The sequence below is a fragment of the Vulpes vulpes genome, chromosome 3, assembly GCF_048418805.1.
Source record: "Vulpes vulpes isolate BD-2025 chromosome 3, VulVul3, whole genome shotgun sequence".
In the NCBI taxonomy this organism is placed as follows: domain Eukaryota; kingdom Metazoa; phylum Chordata; class Mammalia; order Carnivora; family Canidae; genus Vulpes; species Vulpes vulpes.
The window spans coordinates 5,813,270-5,840,617 of NC_132782.1; the positions used below are offsets into that span (position 1 = coordinate 5,813,270).

Here is a 27,348-nt window from a genome sequence, read left to right on the forward strand (position 1 = left end):
TCTTCACCGAGTAGGGATCTGTGACTCAGTTGTGGTTCTGTGATTGCTGGAGGTGGGGCGTGTGGTTTTTCTACCTGAGGAACAGGACTGTTTTTATAAGGTGTAGCCTGGGAATGGCAGCCTTTAGGCATCTTAAATGTTTAACCGAATAAAATATTCAAGAACACAGTGATCTTAGTGGGCAAAGATGAAGGCGAAGATACCTTGGCTTCCTGCTTTGGAAGGCCTGGCGGCTGCTTGTAATAGGCTGATTAGGATCCGTGTTCTGAATTCCACAGGCTCTGGAGAGATGGGGAAGAAGTTTCCATTTAATTTTCCTTTTTTTTTTTTTTATTTATTTATTTATTTATGATAGTCACAGAGAGAGAGAGAGAGAGGCAGAGACACAGGCAGAGGGAGAAGCAGGCTCCATGCACCAGGAGCCCGACGTGGGATTCGATCCCGGGTCTCCAGGATCGCGCCCTGGGCCAAAGGCAGGCGCCAAACCGCTGTGCCACCCAGGGATCCCTCCATTTAATTTTCCATTTCAAGTTGTTTAAGATTTGTTTACCCCTAGAGCTTAGGTTGGAGCGGCAGAGGTATCAGGGGTGGGCTGGTAACAAGTCCACACAGTTGGGGTGGCACTTCGATCTTTGGGGAGCTGCAGGCGCCCACATGGGCTCAGAGCTGCATGTACAGTTATTAGCACTGTTTATTTAGGGCACTTAGGGGAAATTTCAAATAGTGTTAGCCCATCCTTAAACATTCCTAGCCCTCTTCTTAATATGTAGGCTTATTTCCATCATGGTGATTATATTTAACCTATATATTTTTGCCCAACAGATGCCATGGAGAGGTTGCATTCCCCATGCTTATTAGCTGGCCTTCTGATGGGGCTGCCACAGGGTGCCCCCCCCCCCCCCGCCCCCAGATCTGTTTCTGCTGGTTTTGATGTATCGCAGGTGAAGAGAATTCCCTTTTTAGGAATGGCTTAGTAGGAGAAAAGGCAGAATAATGACCATTAGAAAAATTTATTGGACTCATTCCGGTTTTTTTGTGCAGAGGTCAGGGCTTAGCAGAACCTCCGTGCCCTCTGTTCCAACTTTATCATGTTATGCAGAGGGCAGTCCTACCTCGTCCTGTTTGAGGAGGTCCAAGTTCTTAAAATATTCTTTAGAAGTATAATAATTCTGTCGTGAGACAGTACAAATACTGTCTCAGCTGGATGGGCATAACTGAATTCCCTATAAATAGATATGTATATATTTTAAAGTAAGTACAAGTATGTGTGTGCAAATGTGTGTGTGTATATATATATATACATATATATACACACATACATATGTATATATTATAATGTCATTTGTATTTTAAGCTGTGTCTTTTCATTAAAGTTAAATGATATGTTTCATGTATATATATGTCATATATATGACATATATGTCATTAAAGTTACATGATATGTTTCATGTTTATATATATTATATATATATATATATATATATATATATATAAAATGTCCTACTCTTGACATGTTAAAATAATTGGCATTAACTAGAAATTATTGTCCGATTTTTCAAATTTGCAAGGTGAGGACCTTCTAAATGTGAAACCATACCCAGTCAGCATAAGGTAGCTTTTTAATAACTTGCTCTAAAAGGAAAATTTGGTAAAGAAGTAGCTTTTATAGATGTTTCCTCCATGCCCGAGAATACGTTTTTCTTAGTGACACTCCTTTGAATAAACTTGCTTCTAGCTGTTAACAAGTGGAAATTGTAAACTGTATTAATCTCAGCTCAGAAAAAAATTAGGTTATACTCACTAGAATGTGTATGAAAGCCAATCTGATCGATTATTTATCTATCTATCTTAAAGATTGATTGATTGATTTTAGAGACCAGAGAGTGTGTGAGTGGTGGGAGGGGCAGAGGGAAAGGGAGCGAGAATCCTCAAGCAGCCTCCCTGCTGAGCGTGGAGCCTGATGCAGGGTTTGATCCCAGGACCCTAATAATATCATGACCTGAGCTAAAACCAAGAGTTGGATGCTTCATCAACTGAGGCACCCAGGTACTCCCCAATCTGATTTTTTAAAAAGCATCACTGAAATCAGTGGGTTTTAACAAGCACTTTTTGATTTAAACATATTGTTTAGTTTTTGTCTGTGTCCGTATCATGATCAATATTTGTGTGTGTATTTTTATTTTTTTAAGATTTAATTTATTTATCCATGAGAGATACAGAGAGAGAGGCAGAGACACAGGCAGAGGGAGAAGCAGGCTCCATGCAGGAAGCCAGACGTGGGACTCGATCCCAGGTCTCCAGGATCACGCCCTGAGCCGAAGGCGGCGCTAAACCGCTGAGCCACCAGGGCTGCCCCGTGTGCATGTGCGTGTTTAAAAAAATAAAAGGATTAGAGACGTCCGGGTGGCTCAGTGGTTGAGCAGCTGCCTTTGGGTCAGGTCATGATCCTGGAATCCAAGATTGAGTCCCACATCAGGCTCCCTGCATGGAGCCTGCTTCTCCCTCTGCCTGTGTCTCTGCCTCTTTCTGTGTCTCTCATGAGTAAAAGAAATAAAATCTTAAAAAAAAAAAAAAAAAAAAGGATTATTGATCTATTTAGGAAGAAAGGGAATGGATATTGGATGAGGAGAAACAAACAAAATCCAGCCTCCCTATCAAGATTAAAAAAAAAAAAATTCTTCCTATACATTAATAATAGATGTGCCCAGGAGAAGGACTTACAGGTAGCAATTAGAAAAATTCTGGCTGAGTAAGAGGCCATTAAAAGTTAGTCATTTGTCCCTTCCAGGCCCTTCTCTACTATCTGCTTGTACCTGCTGACATTTATAATCTCCAAATTACTTTTGTAGTATTCCAATCTGTTTCTTTTTGAGAGTTGGTGTTAGGACAGCTCCATGAAGGAGGAGGGGTTTTCCGAGTGGGTGGTGTCCACATCTTCCCCACTGGGGCATGTCTCCCACACAAAGCAGGTGTGTTGTTCACCTGCCCAGCTTCCCAATACCTGAGCCACCACATTCCAACAGGCCCTATAGCTTTCAGGAGATTAAGTACTGAGAATATGAAAAGGGTAAAGAATTTAGGCTCTTCCTGCTGCCTTTCCCTTTTCTTTGGTGGGGAGATGGGGTGCAGCTTGTGTTTGCTCTTTCTCCCTTTGAAGCTGGAAGGCAGGTGTAAGTTTAGGCAGGGGAATACCTTCACAGGAACATTTCTTCTGTAAAAGTGGCTTGCAGGAAATACTGGATACTTGATGAGCATCCTGCTGGCGCTTAACCAACTGAGGGAAACTCTAGTTTGATAATATTTGTTTTTCTGGCCAGTTGCTTAGGATATTAAAAAAAAGTTTATCGTGGTCGACTTTGATCTTCCGTGACTCAACTCTACTCCCTTCTGGGCTTGTAAAATGAAAATGTGTGTCAGGGGAGATGATCAGATGCAGAGAGAGACGCATACAAAGAGGAATTAATTGTATTTTATTTTCATTTTTAACGTGTTGTAAATCCTGCCCTTTTGATTTTATGCTAATACTGCTTTGTTGCCACCTGTATTGCCCTGCTTGCTACTAAATTGAAATGCTTTGAAATTGATTTGGTAATAACTATTTAGAGTGTTTCAGATCTGTGTTAATATTCATTTTGCTGCATTGCCTGCAATTTAAAAAATCATCCTTAATTATAGAAGCTTTTTTTTTTTTTATCTCTTGGGTGAGGGAGGAAAATTTGTCTTTACATATGTAATTTGGTAATACACTTAATGTGGGAAAGAAATCCTTAGCCATGATTTGAGGCAGCAGAATGCCTGCTGTACTTGTATTCACACTGTGGTTGGATTCTTCAGGGGGCCGTTCTGTTGGTGCAGCAAGCATTTATTGGCACCTACTGTGTACCAGGAGCAAGTTTGTTCAGTAGTGGTACAATAAATTTCAGGTTCAGTATCTGTTTCAAAACTTGTCCACCTGTGGAACCAAAGAGTGGTCTTCTGCCCTTGGAGACCTGGACAAGTTATCAATTACTGAAAAGGTTTAAAACATGGCAGTGATTGTCACTTCCTGATGGAGGGATGTATGCTGTAGGTGCATAATACCAACCACTGATGGTGCCTTGTGCTCTTTACTGGAAGAGTGCAGAACTCTGTGGAATCATTCGACTGTGTCCAAAGCTCCAGTGTCTATGCCTCCAGCATACAGGGTAGGTTAAGCTTTATGGAAACAAGGCGTTGGGTGTTATGGCTAGAAAACTGCTCTTGTGTAAATCCACAGGCTTTTCTCTGGAGGCTGTTACTTGCTGTGTCTGACTGGGTTGGGGCAGTGTGGCCTGTCTTCCCCTCCTCCAGTTCCCTGTCCCTGCCAGTCCTTGAGGTGTTTCCACAGTCCAAGGGACTGACAAATGCCACTGTGAGCTGTGGCTCCGGTCCCTGGCCCTGCTGCATGTCCTAGCAGAGTGTGCCTTGCGCAAGGCTGGCAACCCCGAGCCGGAGATGTGGTACAGAGACCTGTCTGCCGCGAGCCGAAGCACAGCACCCCTGGGCAAGGCCACAGGCTGACTGCTCTCTGCCAGAAGTTGTGCAAAGAGAAGCCACAGGTGGGTGACTCAGGCCACCTTCCCTGTGGCCTTCCAAGGTGGGGTCTTCCCTGGAGTCCTCTCCTTGCTGGGCTGAGGGAGGTAAAAGCAGTGCCTCCAGGTGAGCCGACTCTGTTCCCTGTGTGGTTGGTTGGTTTGCAGGTGGGGCAGACGGAGAAGCCCAGTCTGGCGTTTCTGTCTGAAGGTTTCAGGCAGGCTGGTTTCATCTCTGGCAGGCCTGCCCTTTGCCACTTGGGGAAACCCAAAATGCGTCATGGCAGCCAGAACCATGGAAGATGTTGGGGGCGGTGGGGGGTGGGCGAGGGAAGAAGCGAATCCTGTCTGGCCGGGAAGACCAGGGTATTGGGCACGGTGCTTCCCTAACTTGTCTCTCTCCTCTTTGCCTGGTCGCATTTAGATTCTGGTCTCTCCTTCCAGAGTTGTTCGTGATCTTTACTCTGTCAGGTCAAAGGAGGCGGTCTCCACACTAGCTGGATTTCCGTTTTTCATTCCCTTCTCCCACTTTTCTAAGCAACCATTATGTCCTTTTCTTGTTTGATCTTTAATTCATTGGTCCAGTGTTTTAACTTTTAAACTCTAGGTCAATCATTAAACTGGATACAGAAGTTTAAAAATGTTTGTTTTTTTCAGTGCTACTCTATTTTCAGTTGTGTATGGGGTAGAAAACATTCTTGGGTACTCATGAGATACGAAGCACTTCACATACGTGAACTTGTATCTGATTTTCTCCCTCCACAGTCTGGGGAAGGACAAAGGACTCTCTCTTCAGAGACCCCTGACTTTGAAAATGGAGAATACAAGACCATCTATGGAGCGCTTGAAGAAAATGTCCATTTCTTTTTTTTTTTTTTTTTTAAGTCTTTTCCAATTTTTTTTCTGTGTATTATAGATTAGGGTACTGTATCTACATAACTTGTAAATGCAAGTATTTGGGATGTATGCTCAGATTTTTCTGATAGCGTGATGTGATCAGAACAGTGTAGACCACTGCCACAAGGCTTCAGGCTTTATGGAACTTCCCTGCCTGTGGGGCTGGTAGGAGTATACAGTGAGTTGAGATACAATAAGGACTTAGAGCCCATACAAAAAAAAAAAAAAAAAAAAAAGAACAGAGCCCATACATAGTAAACACTATTATATTTATTTATGGTAGCCACTGCTGTTATTTCCTAAGGCTACTTTATACTTAATCCCTCCCCAGTGGATTTGGAATGCTTACAAATAGACATTTGGTAAAAATAAGTACCGTCCCCCCTTGCCCCCCCATGGAGATAAGATTTGGGAAAAGGAAGTAGGAGGAAGGGCAGCCCCAGTGGCTCAGCGGTTTAGTGCTGCCTGCAGCCCAGGGTGTGATCCTGGAGACCTGGGATCGAGTCCCACGTCAGGCTCCCTGCATGGGGCCTGCTTCTCCCTCTGCCTGTGTCTCTGCTTCTCTCTCTCCTCTCTGTGTATTCTCATGAATAAATAAATAAAATCTTTAAAAAAAAAAAAAACTTAAAAAAAAAAAAGTAGGAGGAAGTGAAAGGGGGGAGGGCGGTAGGGGGACGGGGTGAGGATGGTATAGGTGTCCAGTTCAGGAATGAGTCAGTCCTGGAGATGAAAGGCACAGCATTGGGAATGTAGTCAGTGGTCTTGTGGTAGCGTTGTATGGAGACAGAGGGTGGCTACCCTTGCAGTGAGCACAGCACAATGTATAGAATTGTTGAATCGCTATATTGTACAACTGAAGCTAATGTAACATTCGTTTATACTTCAATAAAAAAAAATAAAAATACTAGAGAAAAGATGAAGTTGGGAGTCAGGTTGGTAAGACTTTATTCATTTTGCTTATCAGTGGGTAGAAAGTTTGATGAATCTTAGTAGCCAGTATAAAGAGAAACTCAAACACACAAGATGATAATGTTTGTAAGTTAAAGACAAAAATGTACCCATTCCTAGTACTTGGCCTAGAGAGACTTACCCCTTGTGGGTTCTTGAGGAGGAGAAACCAAGGTTCAAACCCAAGCTCTTTGCACTTTTTACCTCTTTTCTTCATCTCAAAGGCTGATGAATTCTGCTCATCTGTATGGTATCCTTTTGTTTTGTTTTGTTCTAGATTTATTTGAGAGAGACTGAGTGAGTGAGAAAGAGCACGAGCAGTAGGGAGAGGGAGAAGCAGGCTTCCCGGTGAGCAGGGGGCCTGACATGGGGCTCCATCCCAGGACTTGGGATTACGACCTAGGATGGAGGCAGATACTTAACCAGCTGAGCCACCCAGGCGCCTCTGTACAGTATCCATTTGATGTCAGTGGCCCTTAGTTCCTTAACAATTATGGACTGACAGTGTAGTTGTTTTCTTTTTAATGTTCCTTTAAACCTATTACTTGATTTAGATCCCACCAAACTGCTTACTGGGTCCTGAACTTAACACTGTTTTTCAAACGTTTTAACTATGCTTTCAATATATGAAAGAACCTTCAATGGGCAAAGAAGGGGGTGCAGGAAAGCCGGGAAGGAGGAAGGCATGTAGTTTTATTGCAGTACTTTATATAGTAAAGCATCTAATGACTAAGTAGTCTGTCTCTCCCACCTCCTAGTCTGGGAACTTCATCCTGGCTACTGTCTGCCCAGGACTGGCTTCCCTCCACTAGCCCCTGCCTGGGGGGCTACTGTTTTTAAGGAACTGCAGAATATTTTTAGTCACAGACACTTCTGGTTGAGAGCTATGTAAGGCAAAGGGAGTTTTAATACATGGTGTGTGGGCCGTCAAAAGGGCTGTGTTAGACATACCAGTAACTGTGTGTGTTGGAGGGAACGGGGTAGGGGAGAAGAAAGAAATAAGGAAAGAGATTAGTTTCTCCCAAGTCTGTTCTGTATTTATAAAGTGGGGCTGATAGTTCTCAGCCTGTCCACCTCTTGTCCAGGGTTGTGGTGATCATGCGTATGTCCAAATATGTCTTGAACGTGCTCTGGAGGTAGTGTAGCTGTGTGCACTAGTAGGTCTAGTTAAACGTGCCATTTACTCCAGAGGAAGAGAATGTGTGTCTCTGGTTAAAGGGAGTTTTCAAACGATACGGAGAGTCTGAAGTAGCACGTGTAAATCAATGAGCAGGACCAAACCTAAAGTAATTCTAAATAGTGAGAAGCGTGGAGCCTAGCCTCCTAGCTCAATAAAACTCGAGGCCTGATAAATCACTCATTTAACAGAATACTGTGTGTTGGAAGAGTGGCTGAGACCCAGTCTAAATGATGATGGCAAGTCTTAATTGGCAGAGCTGGCATCTGTACTCGTTGATGGGAATAAAGTGTTAGAATTTTGAGTTGTGAGGGAACTTGAAAGATTATCCAAGTCTCCAGAAAATGTCAAACATCACTTAGTTTTCTGAGGGTTGTTTTTTTTGTAAGTCCTCACAGTGAAGATATTGCCGTAGGGGTGTGTGTGTGTGTGTGTGTGTGCGTGCGCGCGCGCGCGCTAACTTGAAGACGAGTGGCTAACTTAATTAGGAGTTTGAATTTGTTCACCTGGAAGAAAAATAAGTATTTTTGAGTAGGCTGTCATTAGTTTTAGGAACCAGCTTCTTTTTCTTGGCCACCGTGGAGCTGCCCTGTTCTGTGTGTCTCTTGGGTCATACAAGGAGACTGCGCATGTTGGGCCTTCCACTGCCCCGTTGAATCTGCATCAGGGCTTCACTGTGCCTGAACTAAGATAGAGGCACACTGCGGGGCTTCGAGCCGCGGAGGCTGCATCTGGCACTGGCTCGCAGTGGCTCGCGATCTTAGTGGGAGGGCGCCGGGCTTGAGAGCCGGTCACCTACCTGGACAGTGGAATGTGTGTCTTAGCTGAACATCATGAGGGCAGTTGGGAGTCTCTTCTTTAGATACACAATATTAACTTACCCGCCTTTTGAAACGGCAGCCCTGTCTTAGACTTCTGTTCCCTACCATTCCTGCAGCTGAGTGCCCCCCTCCCCAACTTTCCTTATCAGGAGCCCAGCATTCATGGCTGTACGGTAAGAACAGGACCTTCGGCCTATGCCCGCCATCTAGGACCTCTGACCAGGCCACCCCTGTTCCGTAATGCTGCTTCTGGTGCTGTGCCTGTAACAGGAGGTAGGGAAGTCCCAGTTCCTCTGCCCACTGCTTGAGGTCCGGCCTAGGAGATCCTTGGGGTGTGACTCTGAATTGCATGGCACTTAGGGAAAGCAAATGAGGAGAAACATCCATTTGATTGTCTGAGTACCCAAATGAGGACATTTGGGGCACCTTAAGAGCATGTGCCCCACAGTAAAACAGCCACAAAATAAAACCAAACAAATCACTCCCACGCTGGCACTTTTCCTGTAACTTAGATGTTGAGGGAACTTAATGATGTCTGTGGGAAAAGCATTCTGAGTCCGGAACACTAGACTTACAAATGAAGGCCTGTGACAATCACAATCACAACTTATTAATAAGGTTTCCATCCATAATTATTAATAAGTAGTGATCTCATTAATAAATTATAATACTCCTATAAAGCATTAGCATAGTCCCTGACATATAGTAACCTTAAGTAAATGTTAGTGGCTGCCATTACCACCACCACCACCAGCATTTTCGGGGTGGAAAGAGTCATACTTGATATACTTATGTTCATATGAATGGTCCCTTTGTTTTGTTTTTGTTTTTTTTTTTTTAATTTTTATTTATTTATGATAGTCAGAGAGAGAGAGAGGCAGAGACACAGGCAGAGGGAGAAGCAGGCTCCATGCACCGGGAGCCCGACGTGGGATTCGATCCCGGGTCTCCAGGATCGCGCCCTGGGCCAAAGGCAGGCGCCAAACCGCTGTGCCACCTAGGGATCCCTGAATGGTCCCTTTGATAAAACACAAGACTGTGATGGATTCCAAATAGATGGAGAAATCAGTTTTAATACTGTTGATAGAATACTTGGAAATAAATGCTGGGAGTAAGGGCGGACACCCATTGATGGGCCTATCCCAGATTAGATTGTGGATAGAGACAGGATATCAAGTCCTGAGTCAATAACAATGAGATTAAGTGTAGTGTCTCTGACCACAGTTGGAAGAGAAGTTTGTTCATTTTCTTTTTCATTGAATAAGCAAATATTTGTTGAGCACTTAGTATGTGCCAGGTGCTGTGCTGCTCAGAAAGAAGATACCAGATCGAGGTAGGTAGTCTGAGGCTTCAGCATGCAGGAAGGATTTTTTTTTTTTTTCTAAGATTTTATTTATTTGTTCATGAGAGTCACAGAGAGAGAGGCGGAGACACAGGCAGAGGGAGAAGCAGGCTCCACCCAGGGAGCCTGATGGGGGACTCGATCCTGGGTCTCCAGGACCAGGACCTGGGCTAAAGGCAGGTGCTAAACCGCTGAGCCACCGGGCTGCCCGGGAAGGATTTTTAAATAGGGAGACAAGCCGTGGATAATGAGTCCAGACTTGGAGCAGCAGAATCGTGACAGAGTATCCTGCGGTCATAGCAAGGAAATTGTTTTGTCTTTACTTCTGAACGTTTAAAGAGCATCGTAAAAATAAGCAAAACAAAACTCAGACCCTTTGATTCTAGATAACAGGCTGTTGGAGCTAATTCGCCAGCCTGCTGATAAGCGGGTAGCTCAATCCAGGTGCTGGTCTCCATATGCTCCGATTTGCCACACCCCATTGGCTCTCTCTGGTAAAGGCCTGGGCTGTGGGGATGCAAACAGGGACCACAAAGGGTCAGAGGACGTGGCTCTTGGACACAAGCCAGTGTTGGGTCCACGGCAACCTGTGCTTGCAGGGGCTCCGGTGTTTACATTGTAAGTGGCTGTAGAAGCCATGTAGGGTGAATATTGCTGTTTTCTTGTGTCGTATTCCTCCTCTTTTGCCGAGGTGGTTTTCCATGCTGGTTTTCTTTCTTAGAAGCTTAATTATAACTCTGTAGTCCAGCATCCCTTCCCATGCTTGTGTTTTCTGTGTGCTGGGAGGTTTTCTATTCTGTGCTGCCAAAGGAATAAAGTCAAGTCACTCTCTCTGGTTCTTTTTGAACAGACCTTACTAAGTTTAATTCTAAGGATCAAATTCTCTGCTTGACTTTATAGTTATATTTTTGTTTTCATAAATTTTCTCCTGCATCTTTTCTGCATTAACCGTTGTATCGCCTTGTCCCCTCCCCCTGTATACAAATATTAATTTGGGAAAAAATATAGGTTCAAAGGAATTTAACGAGACATGAATTCTTTTGTGAGCAATTTATCTTTGTTAAATAGAGATGCTACATCATCTCTAAATTACATAGATTTACTATTAATCAGATACTTTTAGATAGCTTTTTCATTATCTTACCAGCTTTTTTCCCCCCTCCCTTGTAGAATGACTTAGTTCATTTTCCTTGATAAAGTAAACATTCTTCTAATTTACCAAAATATTGTATGAAACATACTTTGATAAAAATCTGCATGGACTGGAAAAGTTTCCATTGATCACGGGGAGGGCAGTGTGCTTGTGTTAACTCTCAACAGTCCCAGCTATGCCTGGCCTCCTTCAAAGTATTTTGGTCTCTCATTTCAGCCACAATTACAAGTTCATCCGAAAATGATGACCGGAGTGGCTCCAGTTTGGAATGGAATAAGGACGGAAGCCTAAGGTTAGGGGTACAGAAAGGAGTGCTTCATGATCGCAGGGCAGATAATTGCTCCCCAGTGGCAGAAGAGGAGCCCCCTGGGTCAGCGGAGAGCGTGCTGCCCAAAACTGAAGCCTCAGTTGGAGATGGTCCGGTCCCTTATTCTCAGAGCTCCAACTCGCTAGTAATGCCACGGCCCAACTCAGTTGCAGGTAAGGCCATGCCTCTCTCCAGAAGAATTATGTCAGTGGGTCCAAAGTGACCCATGTTTACTCTCTTCACTTGGGAATCTGATCCAGACACAAGCCAGCTTTGCAATTGTGGGTCGAGCACTTACGTTGTTTAGGCCTCAGTTTTCTCATCTGTAAACACGATAAGGCTGTCCTTAATGGTCTATTAAGTGATCCTTCCACTCTGGAATTCTGTAAAACTAATATTTAGACTATATGGCTCTTTTGTGTATGAAGGAAAAAAGTGCCAAAAACTTGTCTTCGTTTTTGATATTTTAAGCCTGAGTAAATTTATCACATTTTATTACATCTTGGTAAACAGGAATTCTTCTTTAGAATGAGTTTGTTACTATCGCTCAAGGAATTTCTGATCCAACTTACAAACTTATTTTTTTATAGTTGAGGCCCATCATACAGATGGGAGGTCCACTTTCTGTATCCTTCAGTTATAAGGGAGCTCACAGCTTAAAACACACGCAGTGGAGGTGAGGCCTCTCAATCCAGGGAGTGCAAGCAGGTAAGGCAGATGCTCCTCAGCGGGATGGGGCAGTTGGAGCAAGGCCAGGACACACGAGGAGTGACTGTTGCTAGTTGACAGTGGGTGATGGTCAAGCAAGGAGAGCAGTGGGATGGAGGAAGGAAGGAAGGAACTCTGGTTCTGAGCTGTTTTTACGGCTCAGAGTTTTTAAACTCTGCTTTTATGGTCCCGAGTTTTTAAACTCTGCTCTTGGGTTGAATTTAGAAGATGACTTGTTTTCAGTGTTTCAGTCTTTCTTTGTTACCAACATAGCACTTAAAGTTTCTCCTCTCTTAACACAAAGACCCAGGTTCTCCTAGCTCCCTACATCAAAGGATTTTTCTATACTGCTCCTTGGGGATGTGGCAGGCCAGCCTGGTGGTTCTGGGCGGGTTTTTTTTTTTTCTTTTTTTTTCTTTTTTTTCAATGGAACTCTGAAGCAGCTGATACATAAGTGGCCCTAATGGAGAAATTCTGAGAGGCAGCTCTAATTCACTTTCAAAGGAAGTAAATGGCCTTGTTCCAGAAGAGGGATTTGGCGTGTCTATCAGAGAGCAGTTCTGAGGAACGTTATGCGTACTGAGTGATGGTTCTTCCAGAAGCTTTTAGTCCCTCCCACTGCTCTCCCATTACCGACGACCGCATAGAGTGTTGCACCAGAGGCGTTTTAGGCCGTGTCTACCTAGGTATGATGAATGGCTTGTTTGTATGATCCCAGAACTTGATAGTTTTATTGACTACAACAAAATAGCAAACTTGTGTTCAATTTAATCAAGCTATTTAAAAATTAGGACACACATTAATACATGAATAGTGTTGAAAGCTCCCCCCCCCCCCCATTTGGGGTTATGTTTTCTGCCCGATGTCTCTTTTGTGTGGTCTCCTGCCACGTGGAGTGACAGTGGATATGAGCTGAGCTTTTCCAGGAGACTGCAGTGATTATGGAGCAAGGCTTTCTGATTTCAGCTGTGCTCATTCATTAGGGTCTATGTACACACTTGAGCTAGACCTCCTGTGGAATGGTGGGAGGGTTTTACCTCTGGCTTTGAGCAGTGGCTGTCTGGCCTAACGGGCTTGCTGGTTTCTTCTGTGTTGCAAATTTTATAAACTAAAAGCTTATTTTGGAAATAAGCAAGTTCCTTACCTCATGGTATCTGTTAACAAGCTTGGAGTCCAGGAGAGTCTTCATTACCCACCTTCTGTATCCCTGAAGCTGAACTCAGTTAAGAAGTCATGGCAAGATTTTTCCAATTATCATTGAAAAGAATAAAAGATTCAGGTTGTATAGACTGTGTGTAGCACCTTGTCTACTGATTAGAAGGCCAGCTGCCACAAACAGGGTAGTACCCAACCCTCAATGTTAGAAGGATTAAAATATGTCAGAGATCATTTATTGCAGTCCCTTGGAAGTATTTGCATGTGAAGATCCACATAAACACAAATTGCCATTTGGGAAACATCAGACAATTAAATTTGGCCTAGGTAGGCAGAGTTGAGGCCTGGCAGGTGAAGGAAAGATGATGCCAGGCCCCTGTTCACAGCTGCCCCAGGGGATCTGGCCCCCCTCTCCCCTGGGTGGTGGTGGTTGAGAGTATGGAAACAAGTGCCTGAAGTTGCCAGCCTTTACTGTCAGTGAGCCTGTTACAAAGAACTGTAGCTGTTTCTTTACTGTTGTGTCTAGTACAGTAAATTTAGTAAAATTATTATGTCAAAGACTATAAAAATAAGTTGACTAGGTTTGGAGATTGTTTTAGCATACAGAGATTTTCTTTGTAAAGGTATTTGTTGGAGTGGAATTGGTTTCACATGCTGCAGTCAGGTTCTTTATACCACATCAAATGTGTGGCATGGACACCTCATTCTTTTGTTAGAAAACAGAATGAGAAGCCTTTAAAATGATATCTTAGATAATCTAGAAGTTGGGTGATTTGGTTCTACTCTTTTTGACTAACTTCTTTTTCCTTTTGAAATGCTTTCTAAGTAGATCACAGACACTGTATTCAGTTTTCCAAGAAACCAGCAAATGGAATGACCAGCCAGTTTTCTTGAAATTCTAACTGGTTAATGCCTAGACTTTATGGCATTTACCTTTGATATGTTGGTCCGTGGTGTTTCAACAGGTGTTTCCTTTTGCTCAGTTTAGAGTTTTCTTGTGCTTCTCCCTCCACCCGACCCCACTTCTCAAAAAACTCTTTTCCTATAGCATCTTAAAATACCCTTCTCACTCAGATGTTAGACACCATGTGTGTGTGTGCAAGAAGTATAGAATTTACCTATAGGGATACCAGCAGTAGGTTTATCGCAGCAAATAAAATTATTGCTTTACCTTTGATTTTTCTCGACCCTGAGTCGTGCTGAGGATTTTGGAAACATTTATTGTTGAATGCCAGAGTGAGTGTAATTGTCATGCTGGTAACGTCTGAGACTCTGCTGTGCGCAAGTGCAAGAAGGCAGCATGTGGTCCCAAGGAGCTTGCTCTGCCGGGTGAGGAGCCCCAGGGTGCCAAGCAGGCAGCTGAAGCTTCGCCGTCCCAACCTGAGCCTCTCTCGGTGGCCTTGACAACAGCTTAGAAAGCAGAGGGAGTGGGCAGCTCCTGGCTTTCAGCCCCACTGAGCCAGGGTCCATTTCACCGCATCTGAATCTTGTTTGAAAGAATCAGAGCTGCAGAGTGGATGAAGCCGCTTTGTTGCGTGCTTCAGAGCCAGAGCTGTGGTGACTGGAAATCTGAAAACAGAGGTGTTTGAAGCCTCATTATCTCCTGCATCTGTGTCAAGCTGGGCTGCTTTTTTGCAATCCTCCCTTTGGAATGCCCTTTGTATAGTCTTGTGCTCTTAATCCTTGCAGTTGTCACAGAATTATACACTGAATGTCATGTTCTACAAGGTCAGGTGAAGAAGGGAAATAGGAAGCCCTTTGGAAGTTCCAGGTGTCTTTGAATTCCCTAGGGCTGAAGCAACAGGTCAGATATTTGTGGCTGTTCGAGCTCTGAACTGAACTTGGCTTACAGGTTACAGCTGTGGCTGCTACTTGTCCCTCAGTCTCCAACATGTGGGTGTGTTCATGGTAAGGTGTGTTGAGGAGAGGGGCATTTGCAGAGGCCAGGGAGAGTCCCAGATCCAAGGCAGGAACCTAGAAATGTATGTTCTAGGAAGTGGTATTGCAGGGACCCAGGGTAATGAGTTTGGTCCCAGTGGCCCTCCAGAAAGTATCACATACCTTAGTAGTGAATGACCCAGAGAGAAGCTAGAGGTTGCCATTGGATTCCCATAAATTAGGCTCACTTGGAATTCCTACATAGGGAGTTACCTGAGTCTTTCTAATGGGTAAGATTTGTGTAGAGTATTGACATAAGTATGCACATGATGTGTAAATAGGCTGTGGATAGTCACCAAAAAGATACAGGAGCATAAGTGTATGCTGTTGTGAAGTCAAGGTGTCAGATGACTCTCCTGGGGCTGGGGAAGTGGGAAGGGCATGGGGTGGATTGCCCTTTGGGGAACCGGCAAGAAGGGACATGCCACCACAGAGCCAGCCCTGGAGCTGCCCAGGTGCTTATTGAATGAAGGATTAATGGGGTGGGGATGGGAGGTTGCCAACAGTGAGGAAGAAAAGAATGAAAGCCTCAGGAGGGGAAATAAGGAAGACCCAGATTGAGCAGATGATACTGGTCAGTGGCTGGCTGCTGTGCAGCCAGAAGGTTTTCAGCAGACGGATGGCCCAACTTGACTTCTTTCCCTTGAAACTTGGTCCCACTAATGATTTCACCAGTCCCTAGAAGCCTTAGCCCTTGGAATTCAGCTCTTCCCTCTCTCTCATTTACCCTCAAATGATGCCTATATTTTATTATCCTGGAAGAGAATTGTATGTCTAGGATCAACAGTACCTCATGTTGGGTCACTTAACCCACAAACAAATCAGGTTAATTTTATTTAAAATTCTTTCATTGTGACCTAGGATGTATATGTAAATAAGAGGAAGTTCTTTTTTTTCTTCTAGGGCAAAAATGTACTGTGTATGTATTAAGATTTGCTAAGAATTAGCAACATTATTTTGTATTGGTTGTTTTTATAATCCAACTGGTATATATACTCGAATAGACTTTTATTGCATCTTAACTGGTACCTACGTACTTTGAGTCTTACTGATTTGAACAGAAGTAAATGTTACTTCCTTTCAGAATTAAAAAAATACATATAATATAGTAAATAATATATACATAAAAATTTAAAGTTTAGGAATACATTTATTTCTGATGAAATCTGCATAGCTACTTTTACAGTCAGGAGCTGACTTTTAGTGTTTAAGCAGTGGTGATTGTCCTGCAGAATCTGTTCACTTAATTAACAAGGTTGGAATTCCAGCAACCACAGAAGGCTCTCTAGAGCTGCAGTGAAGACTCTAGTACCATGTTGTGTGTTTGCTGTAAGTTTTGCAGCTTTACAGAGTGACACTTGCTGGTCATGTTTCTTCATAAAAATTTTTGGTGAAGTCCATCTCTTCCAAGAATAATGGAGAATTCCGGCAGCCACACCACCACAACTTTAAGAATGAGGGACACTTGGTTTTTACAATTTTTCGGTTAACCTCCCTGCCGGAAAAATAAGCTAGGGTGGGCAAGCAAAACCAAAATTCCCTTGAAGTAAATTTTGTTGAAAGCCTGAACGAAATTGCTTTAGTGATTCTAATTTATAGTAGTTTGGGTATGATATTAAAACCAACTTTGAAAAGACTAAACTTGAGTTTAATATTACAGCGACAAGCTCAACCAAATTGGAAGATCTGAGTTATTTAGACGGGCAGAGAAATGCCCCTCTTCGAACATCAATTAGATTGCCGTGGCACAATACAGCCGGAGGTAGGGCACAAGAAGTTAAAGGTACTTATCTTTGCATCTGCTGTGATAAAGGATATAATGAATGCATTCACTCAACATTGAGGATCTGGATAACCAGCGCTTAAGCCAGCTCATTTAAAAGCATGACACATATGTGTGTATGTATGTGTGCGTGCACGTGTGTGTGTATATGTGAGCACACTAAAGGTTTATCTACTAATGGCTTCTTCCTTAAAACATGTGATCAACTCATTTCTGGAGTTGAAAAATAATTCTGCAGTGCTTTGAAGTGAAGGGTAATTTAATTTTATACCAACAAAGAATCAGCCTTGTTTTCAGTTCTTTGGGCTTTTGGCTACCTCCTTGTAAAGCACATTTGGGTGGTCTTCAGACCTCACACCTGACAGGGCCACACATCATCACACTGACATGAGAGCTGGGGTCTTCTCTCGAGGAACACATCTTTCCCTACAGTAATGGAAGAAGCCTATCTTAGAAACTCTTAGACAAACCAGTGAGCCCTGGTTTGGCCACTTGCATCTCTTTTCTCTAATCCTCTGCATGTCTGCCCTGAGTCCTGATGTGAAAGAACTAGCAAGTCCTTTTAATAGGACCCTTTGTAAAACCAACAGGGGATTATAAGTGAGGTATTACAGAAGTAGTAATAGAGCCAGATTGGAAATACTTACAGATCCTCTTGAGGCATAAAACTAAAGGCAGATACTAAGTATAATATACAAGCAATGTTAAATTGAGTTTTTCAGTGTGTGAAATTATGACATTCTTCTAAAATAATTTTTTTCCCCCCTCTAAGCACGATTTGCTCCCTACAAGCCACAGGACATTTTGTTGAAACCCCTGCTGTTTGAAGTACCAAGCATAACAACAGACTCTGTGTTTGTGGGAAGGGATTGGCTCTTTCACCAGATAGAAGAAAACTTGAGGAACAGAGAACTGACCGAAAACAGAGGAGCCGTGGTTGTTGGAAACGTGGGCTTTGGGAAGACAGCAATCATTTCTAAGTTGGTGGCACTTAGCTGCCACGGAAGCCGCATGAGGCAGATTGCTTCCAGCAGCCCCAGTTCACCACCTAAAAGTATGTGCATGTTTAACTACTTGTCTGCTTTATGATATAATGTAAGGACATTATTTTGTTTTTGTTTTAAAAAAATGTGTTTATTTCCTCATGTATTGACCACGTGGCTTCAGGCTCTGCTTATGGGAAATCATTATGAGGAAAGCCAGGTTTACACTTCCCATCTGTAAATTCAATCCCAGTGCATGGCCATGACCTATTCACCAGGGAGGTGAATTCTCGGGGACAGGGCTTGGGAGTGGGGAGGCACCAGGAGCGGCTTCCTAGGGACAGCAGTGCCCCCACTCCTCTGCGTGCTCCTGGAGTCTGACTCCTCCTGGGAAAGCTGATGGCAGTTCATTGCTATAAACAGCCCTGAGGTTGCCCCTTGGGAAGAGGGGTACCCAGCAGCACCTAGCCCTGAGGAAAGAGCTGGACTTGCCAAGTGGAAGTATGGACAGACAACCCATTCTCGGTTTTCCTCAAGGTTTTCCAGCTGCTGTTTCAGATCTGCCAGCACATGTGGGTGAACTGCTTAAACCCTCCCATCTTTCCTGGCACCCAGGGAGCCATCTGCTGGGGGCGAGGCCAGCCTTCTTCCCTGGTTCTCTCCCAGCTGTAAGGCCTGTCTCCCTCTGTGTATGGGCTTTGAGGCTGGATCCGGTGCCCAGTGGAGTTTGGGTCCTAAAACCAAGGGGGTTAGGCTCCTGGTGGAAGCAGCCAGGAGGAGTCTGTACACAGTTCTTTTGTACCCTGTTCTCCACAGACAAAGGCTGGATTTATCAAAGTATAAAAACCAACTTAAAATGGGATGTAGTAACTAAATATTTGACTAGTCATGTCTTATTTTGTTTATTAATAAACTCATTAAAAGAAAGTGTCTCTTACATGGTGAACAGGAACAAGTGAGCTATGAAAGATATTTTTTTAAGCAAAAAGAATTTTACAAAAGGAACTAGAAACAGCAGTTCTGCCAGGAGAGTATCTGGGTGGATGGGAGACAGGCCTGGGAGAGACACTTGTGTTCCCCTTTAGACTTTGACATTTGGGACCATGTTCACTCATTACTTATTAAAATACTCTCTGGGTCTAATCAAGAAATATGTTCAGTATCTCACTGTACCACTGTTCTGATATTGTAATAATGAAATTGGTCTCTTTCTCTGCAGCTTCAGATTCCTCCCAGGATCTTCCTTTCACCCCATTACTTTCACCGAGTTCTTCTGCAGGTGTTACCAACACGGCCAAACCACCCCCTGGATCTGGGTCTGATAGTCCTGAGAACCAGAGGCCAAGAGAGGATGCAGTGAAATACCTTGCTTCTAAGGTAATCTGCTCCTGTTCTAGGGGAGCCTTCCAGAGAGATTTGTTTGGCTTCTGAGAAAGGAATTTAAAGAGAGATCTTAAAACAGACACAATTGCTTAATGCAAAAACGTAGCTCTTGTTAAATAGAGTACTCCAAGTAAAAGGTATTAATGAAAATACATATCTACAGACACTGGCAGTGGGCTTTTTATTCATCTTAAACAATGGATTGAAAGAATTCCTCAAAGCAGCAGGTCGTATCTCGGGTGCCACAAATCCATCCTTCTAAGCATGTGCTGGCGTTCCCTTGGTGCCCAGAGCAGGAAACAGGGAGCCTTGAATGTGACCTGGGCCTCCAAGCCTGTGCTCCCTTGCCTGGGGACTTTGGTTCCCTGCGTCCTTCTGTCGGAGGTTTCTGTGATGGTATAAGAAAGACTCGGCTGACTTTCCCTTTGTGGATTCGTAGTCACCAGGGTCCTTCTGAAATTTTCCATCTGCTCAGCATCTGTCACACATTTATAAACCAACCCTCTGCATTAGAGCAATGGCATCACTCGCTCCTGCTGACCTGCTTGAACTCCCTGGGCAGCAGCGGTGTGAGTTTGCAGAGCTGGGAAACCTGAGGTGGCTAGTGTGAGGAGCATCGAGTGACGGTACCCCCTGGGGCTGACTTTGGGGCAGGGGGCTGAAAAGAAGGCTTTTTTGTCCTAGATCCTTGCTGTTTGCTTCTGCTGAGAGCCGAGCCGCTCCTCACTGGCATTGGTAGCCCTGGCCACTGATTTGGGGCAGTCATCTGATTAAAAATGGGTGATGTTGGGGACACCTGGGTGGCTCAGTGGTTGAGCATCTGCCTTTGGCTCAGGGCGTGATCTCAGGACCCTGGGATCAAGTCCCACATCAGGCTCCCCGCAGGGCACCTGCTTCTCCCTCTGCCTGTGGCTTTGCGTCTGTGTGTCTCTCATGAATAAATAAATAAAATCTAGGGATACCTGGGTGGCTCAGCGGTTTAGCACCTGCCTTCAGCTCAGGGCGTGATCCTGGAGTCCCGGGATTGAGTCCCACATCGGGCTCCCTGCATGGAGCCTACTTCTCCCTCTGCCTGTGTCTCTGCCTCTCTCTCTCTCTCTGTGTCCCTCATGAATAAATAGAAATTTTCTTTAAAAATCTTAAAAATAAATAAATAAATAAATAAATAAATAAATAATAATAAATAAAATAAAATCCATTAAAAAAGAAAAAGAAAAAACCACCACACACAAAATGAGTGATTTGAGGTGAGGGATGGAGTATAGACTTCAAAGCCACCCTGCCACAGTGATTTTTCAAACCACTTTGTGACCCACAGTAAGTGACGCACGTGACCTGGAAGACCTGGCACATGCCATAATCACACAAACTGAAGCAAAGGCGTTTTAAGACTATACTTATTCTCACAGCCTGTAAAATTCAGTTTATGAAATGGAAACAAGCTGCCGTGGCTCCAGATTGATTTGATGGCCCACTGTGGGGTCGGCAGGCTTCTTTTGTCAGACCCCCGTGCCGGGCCGACCGTGGTGCCCGCTGTCTCGGTGGTGGTCTGTACAAGCCTGAGGCTCCTCCGTGTTCCTGCGGTCAGTCCAGGGGAAGGTGGGAGAGCAGTCACTGGCTGTCCTCAGAGTGTTGATGATACATCTAAGCTAGAACAGAAGTCACGTGACATTTCCGACTTGGCCACATCTACTTTTGCCACTTATTTTTAAGGGTCTGCAGACCTGGGATCTAATCCCAGAACGTCCCTTGACTGCCTCTGTGACCCTGGCAAGGCATTTAACCTGGGTGCCGCCGTCAGCTGTGAACCAGACCTCATGGGTTGTGTAGCGCTCAGGGAAACAGTAGGCACTCACGCCCTTCTGAAGAACAGGAAGTACAAATACATTTTTACCTTTTTCACTCTTCTTGCCTCGTAGCCCTGTTCCTCCCTTTATTCACATGTGGAAGGGTATGAGTTTTCATGTATCTACAGCAGTTTTCTTCCAAGACAGTTCTGCATCTGGCACTTTCCTTGGGCTCTCTAACGAGTGGCCTGCTGCCACTTCAAATCCATCCCAACAGAGGCGGCAACTCATCCCTCAAGTGCTTGGGCAGGAACCCCTCTCCTCCTATGTGTCCCTTCACGTGATTGGCAGACATTTGGTAATTTCTGATTTTGGTCCTACAAACCGTGTAGCTGTTGAATTTCTCCACAGTGCCAGGTGTGGGGTGGGGGCTGAGGGTTTGAGCCAGGCCGCCCGGCCCTCCTGCCTGGGAAAGAAGGCAGCTGTGACTTTCAGCACGACTTTCCTAGCTGCCAGCTTAACCTGGTTTGGGGGAAGCAGATAAGTTTCCCAAGGAAATGCTGCTGTTTTTGAAAGCAGAAATGAAGTGAATATGGCACTTCTGGATATTGAGTACTTTGGGATTATTAGGAATTGCTGTAAGCCAGGGTAGGCTTTAGGTTTTATGAATGAGTTTTATTCATTTATTTTCAATACAGAGTAACTGGTGTTGGTCTCAGTGCTAATCACGATGGATTTGTGGCTGCAATTAAAAGTCTGCCCAAATCTTGGCAAACCGTGTGAATAAGAGAATAACTGAATCAATTAAGCAAAATAATGACTCCGTGTTGGTGAATAGAAGCAACATATTTCACTGCTGTGGCAGATGGGAACGTCACATCTGTTTGGGATTGTGGGGGGAGCTTGTGAAGGAGGGGAAGGCGATGCTGATGGCTCTGCTTCTTGCATAGGTCGTGGCCTACCACTACTGCCAAGCCGATAACACATACACGTGCCTGGTGCCCGAGTTTGTGCACAGCATTGCAGCTCTGCTCTGCCGGTCCCACCAGCTGGCTGCCTACAGGGACCTACTGATAAAGGAACCCCAGCTACAGAGCATGCTGAGCCTCAGGTCCTGTGTGCAGGACCCGGTGGCTGCCTTCAGGAGGGGCGTGCTGGAACCACTCACCAGCCTAAGAAATGGTACTTCTGAGCAGCCACCCACACCCTCTCTCTTGTTAGGAGCCTAGAGTCCCCAGGAAGGTCCTTCAAGGGACTTGGGTGGGAGTGAGGGCGGGTACCCAGGAGGGTGTGGGTGAATCTGTGTGCTCTTTCCCACAACCATCTCCCATGTGAGCTCCCACAACCAGCTCTTCCATGCTTCTTGAGTGATGTAGTTTTAAAGGAAACCTCTCTAATAAAGAATTAACTCTACAGTTGAATATTTCCAAAGGAGCTAATTTGTAACCGGAGGTTATTTAGATGACTTATGCCCTAGAAACTGTTGCTTGCATATTTTATATTCATTCCTACCTAGTCGGGGAGTACACTGGTTGAGGGGGGAACTTGCCATCATAGGTTTTTTCAGGGCCTCTGCTCAGTTGAGTTGAACCTAAAGGCTTTTCTAGAAGTGTCTATTTGATTTCTTTCTTTTTTTGCCCTTGAAATAACTGACCAGGTAGGGGATCTTAATGCTTTTACAGGTTGTACTTCTTACCCTTTCTCCTCCTGGTTCCTCACCTTTTGAGCTTAGTTTACCTACCTATATAGCACTTCCCTAGAGAAAAGGGGATTGAAACAGATAAGTCATCATTTTTCCTCATTTTCTTGGGCAGAAAATTGGTGTTAATAAGTGGAAAACCAATTGAGGCTTCCTATTTTAGACATCTATAAAAGAGAAGTTCTCTCCACTGGCTGGCTGTGTGCCTTGGGCCAGATGCTTCTCCTTTGAGGGTCAGTTTTTATCCCTGGCATCCATTGACAGAGTTCTATGGGGGAGGATCCAGAGTCTTTTCCAGAGTTAATCTCTGTATGTGCTTAGTTATCTTAGCTGTAGCTCACCCCAGTGACAGGAGTTTATGAAGAGCTAACTGTATCTATATACCTGGGTGAAATCCTGTTAATGTGTATAATGCAATATGTTTCTGAAAACTGTTTTATAAGATTCGTTTTTCTCTTGGATGTGTGCTTTGGTTTTCATTATAAATTTAATAGAAAATATGCTTCTGTGAAAATCATTTCTTCTGCAATACATGTAAACCTTTTTAGTTTTCCTTAATGCTTTAAAGTGTACATTAAAATACACTGGGCGGTGCCATTTTATAGAAATGTATAATTTCGTAATTAAAAAATTATTTTATCCTTTAGAGCAGAAAATTCCTGAAGAAGAATACATTATTTTGATAGATGGCTTAAACGAAGCTGAGTTTCATAAGCCTGACTATGGAGATACGCTTTCCTCATTTATTACCAAAATTATTTCTAAATTTCCTGCCTGGCTGAAGTTGATTGTGACTGTAAGAGCAAATTTTCAGGTAAGAAAGAATTCTCCAATCTCTTTGCAAGACCCCGTACCCAAATTTTACAGTGTGATTAACAACATAAATGGTTATAAAGCATTTAGCTGCTGAATTGAAAACTATATTAGGACTTTGAAATATTTAGTCCACAAAGCCCCAAATGGGTGAAACCAAGCACCTTTTTACCTTCCGAGGCACATGAATCAAGGTGTCAGGAAAGTCTGCTTTGCACTGTCCCTGTACTTCCATAATGCAGGTGTCCAGCCCTGGATGTAATTCAGTTTGTCTACTAGAGTTTAAAGTTATTCTTACTGGGGTGCCTGGGTGCATCCAGGTTCAGCATCTGCCTGGCTCAGGTTGTGATCCTGGGTCCCGGGATCGAGTCCCACATCAGGCTCCCCTCAGCGAGTCTGCTTCTCCCTCTGCCTGTGTCTCCACCTCTCTCCGTGTGTCTCTCATGAATAAATAAATAAAATCTTTAAAAATTTTTTAAAAAAATTTATTCATACTGGTAGGTATTTGTATGGGGTTGCAGTGTGACTTTGTGTGTGTGTTTTTTTTTTTAATGAAGAGACAAAGGAAAGATTTTTTTCCCCCCAAAGGAAAGATTTTTAAGGCCTTAAAGAAGATCCATTTTATTTTCCTCATAAAACTTAAACCACTTGCAGCCAGATGAAGAGTTTTTTTTTTTAAATTCTCTTCCTCATCTTTCCCCTCGTTTGAACCCTAAATCCTATCTTAACAACCTTTGACTCCTTCCCTCTACCCCTATCCTTTTTTAGTAAAGACATTACTCTTAGATTTTGATTTTTGCCCTTTTATGATGATGTCTATTTAAAAATAGCATTTGAGTTCTTTCTTTTCTCATTAAAAGTGGCATTAGGCCTCAGCCAAGCTTGATGTTTGTTTTTATGGCCATTTGATTCCTACCCTTTGCAGTCATTTATCACACAGGAAGCAGAATTTGGCAATCGACAGAGCAAAGGAACAGGAGTCCTATATTTTCTGTACTAGCTGTGTAAATTCTCACAGGTTTGTTAGCATCCGTGTAAAATGGGAGCAATTAACTCAGCCTCCCCCCCGTAATTATTACATTCAATGGGGACATGGAGTTAAATTCTTCAGAAATGATAGTGGGAAGCTTAAGGAAACAAACCCCAAAAACTCGTCTCCGCTATGAGGTATCAGGAGAGCGCTCATCTTTAGGGTGAGGGGGGCAGGGTAGGAACATGCACATGCTGATGATGTGCAGTTTCTAGCTGCTGGTTACACAGATATGTTTGACTTTGTGAAAATTAATGACCCCATGCAATGATGGTTTGTATGTTATACTTCTGTTTAAAAGTTTACTTTGGAAGAACAGCAGTTTAAAAAAAAATAGATGGTAGGCTATACTGAAGGTAGGCAGCTTTGTCAGGGCAGGCTGGGCCGGGGCAGTTTCGGGTTTCCTGGCTCAGTCCTGCAGTCCCAGTATCTGATGCACGATGAGGGATGCCTCTTATCTCAATGTCTGGCCGTGTTCTTAGATACACAGTGCTGGTTTGTGTCTTTCCTTGTTGTATAACCTCTGCACAATATAAGGATTATGGGTATCAGGTCACCTCAGGGTCTCCCTGCCGCTTTGCTGGTGTGGCCAACTTGCCACTGTCTGCTCAGGGCTCCTTACATCTCCCTTGGCTCTGAGTCTTCGGATGAGGGCTTCGAGAAAGCCATTATTGATTCGATCTTGCATCAGGATTTCTTTCACATAAGCTTTTTATCTTCAACTTATCCTATTACATGTTTTAATACAAAACAATGAGTCCCTGTAATCCATGAAAATCCTCCTTGAAAGAAAACTAGTGAATCTGGTTTGAAATGCAGCAAACATAAAAAAAGAAATCTCTGTGGAGTGACACCATGGGTTTTTGGGGTTTTTTTTTTTTTTTTCCTTCCTTCTGCAGGAAATTGTAAGCACGCTGCCTTTCGTCAAGCTTTCCTTAGATGACTTCCCAGACAACAAAGACATTCACAGTGACCTGCATGCCTACGTCCAGCACAGAGTTCACAGCAGCCAGGACATCCTCAGCAACATCTCCCTGAACGGCAAGGCCGACGCTGCCCTGATCGGGAAAGTGAGCAGCCACCTGGTGCTGCGGAGCCTCGGCTCCTACCTGTACCTCAAACTCACCCTGGACCTCTTCCAAAGGGGACACTTGGTCATCAAAAGTGCCAGCTACAAGGTGGTGCCTGTGTCTTTGTCCGAGCTCTATCTGCTGCAGTGCAACATGAAGTTCATGACCCAGTCTGCCTTCGAAAGAGCGCTGCCGATTCTAAACGTGGCCCTGGCTTCCCTCCACCCCATGACGGACGAGCAGATCTTCCAGGCTATTAATGCGGGCCACATCCAAGGGGAGCAGGGATGGGAGGACTTCCAGCAGAGGATGGAGGCTCTCTCCTGCTTCCTCATTAAGAGGCGAGACAAAACCCGCATGTTTTGCCACCCGTCCTTCAGGGAGTGGCTTGTGTGGAGAGCAGACGGTGAAAACACAGCCTTCCTGTGTGAGCCCAGGTAGGCGGCCCTTGCTGTCCGCTCTGCAGGGAGCCTAACGTGACTGCGGAAGGGACTTCAAACACAATTCACCTTTTTCTCCCCCTTTCCCTCCAACAGTTCACCTTTTTTAATGGAAAGGCAACACCCAGTGAATAATTCAGTAGGGCAGTGGAATATCCTGCATACTAAACAAAAGCTTCCTACCTTTCATTGCTAGAATTTGGGGATTTCTCAGTATATTTGATGAAAAAGAAGCTAGGCAACACCTGGTGACCTTTCTTTGCCATCCATTCTCTTCTAGACCTTGGGCCCTTTATGAGAATCATGGGAGAGTGTGGTGCTGGCTCCGGGGAATAGCAGGCTTCTCCAGAGGCTGCTCTCAGCTCAGTTTCTTCACCTGCAGTCTGACCTCCAGCACCGCTGCTCCCTTGCCACCTCTTGGGCACGCAGCATCTTGTCCCAGGGACCAGATATGTCCACGGGCCCAGAGAGGAGCACAGAGATCACATCTGGCTGCCTTATTTTGCATTTGTGGTTCAGCATGGTGTAACAGATTGGGATTCGGGCTCAGCAGGACTCAGGTTCAGATGTCAGATGACCCATTTACAAGATGATGCTAAGGCAGCTGCATCTAGGACCTAGCGCAAGGTTCCCCTGAGGATTCGCAGGCGCCCAGGATGCAGTTCTCTTCACTGCCCAGGGGAGGGGAGCGGCTAAGCCTGCCCCCTGTGGAGCCTTGTGCTAGTCAGAGTGCGAGGTCAGGGAGGGTGAGGGTGTAGATGCTTTCATGTCCGTGTAAGGGTAGGTTCCTGTCCCACCACTCAGCCTGGCCCTGGCCTGCATCACTGCTGTATTGATAGTTTCTGCTGCCCATGAGTTGGAATTGCCCCTGTAACAGGGCCAGCAAGCCACTGGACTGTCCCCTATGAGCTGAACCGAGCATTTGACCAAACATGAGATGGTAAATAAGCATTTGTGAGCCGTACACCACCTTTCTCCCACGAGGACTGACTTAACATTGACCTAACAGGGGCTGTTTCATGTTGTGGGTAGTGTTGTTTTCTTAGGTAACATTGGGTTAAAGTTTTGTTCTTTTGGGTCTGGTTTGTGGCAAAGAACTGTAACTTCTGGGTTATTTAGCCAGACTATAATAACTAGATGAAATGTGTGCCATTTTATATTTGATTTAGCCAAGTGAGATCATTTTCTAGGAAGATAGGTTGTAGTTGAGTGTGTAGAAACATAGAAACAAATTGGAAGACTTGAGCAGGGCATATAGATTTGTTACTGGGGTTAGAGGCAGAGGTAGTTGGACTGGATTCACTGTAAAGCATCGCTGTGGTTTGGGTGGTAGGTGGCACTGATGTTATGCAGCCTAGAGCACA

General features: G+C 44.3%; 1 protein-coding gene across 8 annotated transcripts in view; it reads left to right on the forward strand.

Moving 5' to 3' along the window:
• Positions 1-27,348, forward strand: part of TANC1 (tetratricopeptide repeat, ankyrin repeat and coiled-coil containing 1) — a 226,500-nt gene that overhangs the window by 153,305 nt on the left and 45,847 nt on the right. For 5 of the 8 annotated variants that reach the window (XM_072751614.1, XM_072751620.1, XM_072751621.1 and 2 more), the window contains 7 exons: positions 11,105-11,368; positions 16,657-16,779; positions 17,552-17,833; positions 18,982-19,139; positions 21,883-22,114; positions 23,279-23,445; positions 25,374-25,981. In XM_072751614.1, the coding sequence (XP_072607715.1) occupies positions 11,105-11,368; positions 16,657-16,779; positions 17,552-17,833; positions 18,982-19,139; positions 21,883-22,114; positions 23,279-23,445; positions 25,374-25,981 (1,834 nt within the window). The remainder of the gene's footprint in view (positions 1-11,104; positions 11,369-16,656; positions 16,780-17,551; positions 17,834-18,981; positions 19,140-21,882; positions 22,115-23,278; positions 23,446-25,373; positions 25,982-27,348) is intronic. The other 3 variants (XM_072751622.1, XM_072751618.1, XM_072751619.1) reach the window with 1 other exon arrangement.